The sequence below is a fragment of the Pyxicephalus adspersus genome, chromosome Z (assembly GCF_032062135.1).
Source record: "Pyxicephalus adspersus chromosome Z, UCB_Pads_2.0, whole genome shotgun sequence".
Lineage (NCBI taxonomy): Eukaryota > Metazoa > Chordata > Amphibia > Anura > Pyxicephalidae > Pyxicephalus > Pyxicephalus adspersus.
This window is the reverse complement of record NC_092871.1, coordinates 50,250,726-50,255,208: the sequence shown is the minus strand read 5'-3', so window position 1 is coordinate 50,255,208 and position 4,483 is coordinate 50,250,726. Positions and strand designations below refer to the sequence as shown.

General features: G+C 36.8%; 1 protein-coding gene across 2 annotated transcripts in view; it reads left to right on the top strand.

Moving 5' to 3' along the window:
• Positions 1-3,547, top strand: part of UBAC1 (UBA domain containing 1) — a 30,392-nt gene extending 26,845 nt beyond the window's left edge. For both annotated transcript variants that reach the window (XM_072429357.1, XM_072429356.1), the window contains exon 10: positions 2,464-3,547. In XM_072429357.1, coding sequence (XP_072285458.1) covers positions 2,464-2,579 — 116 coding nt within the window. In that variant the 3' untranslated portion in view covers positions 2,580-3,547. The remainder of the gene's footprint in view (positions 1-2,463) is intronic.
• Positions 3,548-4,483: the final 936 nt, after the last annotated feature.

The following is a 4,483-nucleotide window of genomic DNA, read 5'->3' as shown; positions in this document are numbered from 1 at the left end:
AGGGGCCTAGCACTTATGGCCCGTTACCAATCCTAGGTGCCCAGCACTTATGGCCTGTGTACATAGAATAGAAAAATTGGATATACTAACGGGGCAGGCATTACAAAGTTGTAACAAATAATTGGAAGAAGGTAGAACACTGAAACAATAAGAGATTACTGGATACCCATGGCATAAACAACTGGGTGCACTAAATTTGCCGTGTTTTGCCACACCCCCTTTTTTACCACCCGGCTACAGCTTCCTACCACCCGGCTGAAAAAAATTTTTGGGGAGAACACTGCTGTCTCATATAATTTTTATGGCTCGTTTGATACATGACTTCCCACCTGAATGCACTGATCTCCCCATAGTTGGAAGGAGGGAGCCTTTTGTGTTCCTCCCATTTTTTTGTGGAGGTACTGGTTTCTTTTGCTCCAGTTGTTTGTGCTTTGGCCTTTTTAATTTTTTTTTGTCATAGTATGTTTTGTGTTTTTGTGATCGTGCTTTTCATATTGAAGATGACTATAGGAATATTGGCTCGATTTTTTTTTTTTTTTTTTTTTTTTTTTTTTTTTTTTTTTTTTTTTTTTTTTTTTTTTTTTTTTATGGCCTTTTCTCTTTCCTGGTTAAACTTTGATCCTTGAGTATTGTCAGTTAGTGCACAGGGTTTAAATTCTCCGGTTAAAGAGAAAGATGGTGGTCAATTATTTCCATGATTCATCAAGAAACCCATTTTTCCATATCTTCCTGTCCCAAGTTTTTTATGCTTCAGCGGCAACCAAGCATAAGGGTGTTATTATTGCGTTTCACAAGAGGTTGCCATTTGTCTGCGTGGATCAGGTGGCTGACCCTGACAGCCAGTACTTAATCTTAAGTGGTAGTATTCAAAATTCTGAAGTTATGTTTCTTGTGCATTATGCCCCAAACTCTCCTCCAGCCTCTTTTTTTTTAGGAAGATCCTCGAGAAGACTCAAATACACTTGCGTGTCACCCTGATATGCTGTGGGGATTCAAACATCGCTTTCAAAAGTAAATTGGTACAGATGTTTTAGTAAGCCATCACTCAGGAAAGTCATTCTAGAAAGTTTAATGAAATGGGTCTACTGGATGTGTGGCGGGAACTCCACCCATTGGTCCGAGATTATACATTTTATTTGGCCCTACGCGATTCCTTTTCTACTATTGACTACATCTGGGTGCTTTTTTACCAAAGCTTCTGAAAGCCCATATATCCACTGTGTTGTGGTCAAACCACGTCCGGTGGTTGTTACTTGTAGATCTTTGGTGGTTCAGCAACATGCCCGTTTGTGGTCTATCAAATACTCTCTTTTGTCACACCCAGACAGTACAGCAGGTGCGGCCATGTTCTTTCTTTTTCTTCAGGCTTCTACTGATATCACTCGATCTCACACTGTGCAGGTATGGGATCAGGTTATGTGTCATTCTGAAAATTAAAAAAAAAAGGCCAGTCACAAATACACTTTTTTTTTTTCTTACATTTACAAGTCCCTGATGATGCATGCCTATAAGGAGCACCCCGCAGCCTCCAGGGATACCTGACATATGTATCCCAGGAGGCTGCAGGTTTCCCTCCAGTCTTTTACCACCACAGAAAAAGAGGGCCCCCCACCCCCCAAAAAAATTCTAATATATATATTTTAAAATAACACATTTTTATTATATGACAGGATTAGCCATCCTTGTATTTAATGTTAAGTGTGGGAATCGGTCCACTTTAAGTGCTTCCTGGCTAATTTAGCCCACAGGAGATCAGTGAAAGGGAGTTTACCCATCTCCTGCTGCTCTCAATCCTAATTCCTAATACAGAAGGCCCAGTCTAAGAGAGACCCTGAGCCTAGAAAAAGTTGGGTCAACTAGGAGGTGGACAAATACATATAGAAAGAAAAAAGTGTAAATATTTGCATATTTGTGCACTCATTCAGTAATTTCAGATTGACAGAGAAGACTTGGAAAGTTGTGCCTAAATTTTTTCACTGTAGCCAATTCAGATGTACCTGAAAAAAAAAGAGAACGAATAATGGTTTTGTATATACATTCTATTTTATTCATTGTGATTAAGATTACGTTTTTTCAAATAGGGTAAACATACCATGTTGCATATTCATTGTATTCTGTCCTGTGTCCTGCCAGCAGATGGAACACTAGTATTTTTTATACATCATTGGCAGATTAGTCTCAATCATTGCAATACATTCTTGGACCAAAAACCTTAACAGTTCCCCTTAATATTCTTAAAGAATTGTCAGAAATATGTATGTATTTCTCACTCTTGTGGGTTTTGATAAACTTTTAAAACTATATGATTGAAAATATATAATACATCATTCTAATCAAAACTAAAGACTTGTTTGTAGATTGATAATGCTAGGAATTTTGGTTCACCCCATCACCTCTGTGTTTAGCAAACTTTTATTGTTGACTTCAATTTTTGATTCTGTGATTTTTGTATTCTTTTTCCAGCCTTTGAAGATATGCTTGAAAACCCCTTAAACAGCACACAGTGGATGAATGACTCAGAAACGGGCCCTGTCATGCTGCAGATATCTAGAATTTTTCAGACCCTAAATCGCACATAGAAGGCGTGGTCACTTCCAAAAGTCTCCTTTGCTTCGTCATTATCTGGGACTTGGGGAAAGAATACCAAAATCTTACTGATTTGCATTGTATAACTTTTTTTTTTTTTCTGGGCCCCCTGACAGCTCAGTGTGACATTTCTTTAATCATCAAAACTATCTAGATTTGTAAGCTTGTTGGCGTTGTTTTGTGATTAGACTGAGCAGCCTTTAAAGTGCAAGTTCACCTTTTGTGTGTCAAAAAAGTTTATATTTTTTGAAAAAAATAAAAACGTAATACTGGCTGTGTTGAGTACCCCTAGCTTACTTGCTTTGGAATTCAGTGCAGCAAAAGTATTTAAGTCTTATGTTTTTGGTACAAGAAATAACTAGCTCAATGAAATTCTGGCAAGATCTGCAGGTATTTTTCTGTACTTGAATCATTTGTATTAGATGTACTATTTTATTTTGCCCTGAGATTTAAAATTGGGAAAAATATTTATATAATGTTCAACATTTCTCTCAGGAGCATCACAGCCTGTCAAGACATGTGCGTTAGGGTGATTTCTGTGCGTATTCATAGCACATACTGTAGCCTGTTAAAATTGAAAAGCAGGGGATAGTCAGAAGGTGATCACAACTATAAAGGTGTTGATCTAGTTAATAGAAACAAAACTGTAAACAATGAATATGATACTGACAGGTAAACTTGCTCTTTAACAGCAATGGATGTCAGCTGCGGCTTATGTGTCATTGGCAACATGATAATGTTTTGTGATTTCTTAATTTGCTAAACAAGTCTTTGGTTATGTCCACTGTTATGCATGGTTTTCAGACATCTGGGTAAACACCACCAGTGGTCTTAAACAGTTTGCCAGCTGCTCCGCCATTTTCTTACTTAAACTCAATATTGTTGACCGTTGGCAGTGTTTCCCGAGTTTTGTTCACAGTTGTGACACCATCTTAGAATATAGCATGTCTACATTACCATACTCCTGCCATTCAGTGTGGTTTTTTTTATTTATTTTTTTTAAGAAAGTATGAAATTCTTGTCTTTTGGTAGCTGTATGATCCTTCCTGCCTTTTGAAATGTCCTGTAATGTACTACACCTTTAACATAGCAGTAGGTGCAATAAGAAGCAGACATTTTTCACTATTTAAAGGAAACCTGAATGAAATACATAGGTCCTACTTCATTTGCTGGATAATTTTTCCTGTCCATGGCCCAACTGTAGAAAAACTAGTGGGTAAGCTCTATATTCTCTCCTGTGCCTAGTAGATGACTGGGTTTTACCATACCATAAAAATTTTACCATAAAACTGCTAGGCATGTGAACAGTGTGAACCGGCTAAAAACCTGTAGTTTCTGATGGGATAAATGCCTTTTTTTCCCCCCTCACTTGCTTTGTTTGCTCATTTGATCGTGCTAGAACTATGCTAGAACATTTAACAGCTACGAATCAACTGGAACTTGCCATCCCAGAGTCACTGCAAAGGATGTATCATTCAGTTTTACACAATCCAAGGATAATGTTTTTAACTATCTGATATACCTCCTATCCTAAGGAAAAAAAAAAAAAAATATATATATATATATATATATATATATATCCTCAATCTCTTGTTATTCTTACTTGCAAATTGAAGAAATGGTTAATGAATGTACTTTCGACATATCGCCACTTGTCCCGTTTGCTACATACATAATTTTTTGTGCTAATGAGTGTGCCTGTTGTTTTAATAAACAACTGCATTAAAACAGTTATTCTACATAGGAAACATGTACAAATTAATGTATGCTTCCAAAAAATGTGTATAGTAAAGCATATATACTAATTGGTTGCTTTATTAGGTAGACCTGCTCAACTGCTTGTTAATACAATTACCTAATTGGCCAATCACATGACAGCAACTCAATTCATTTAGGT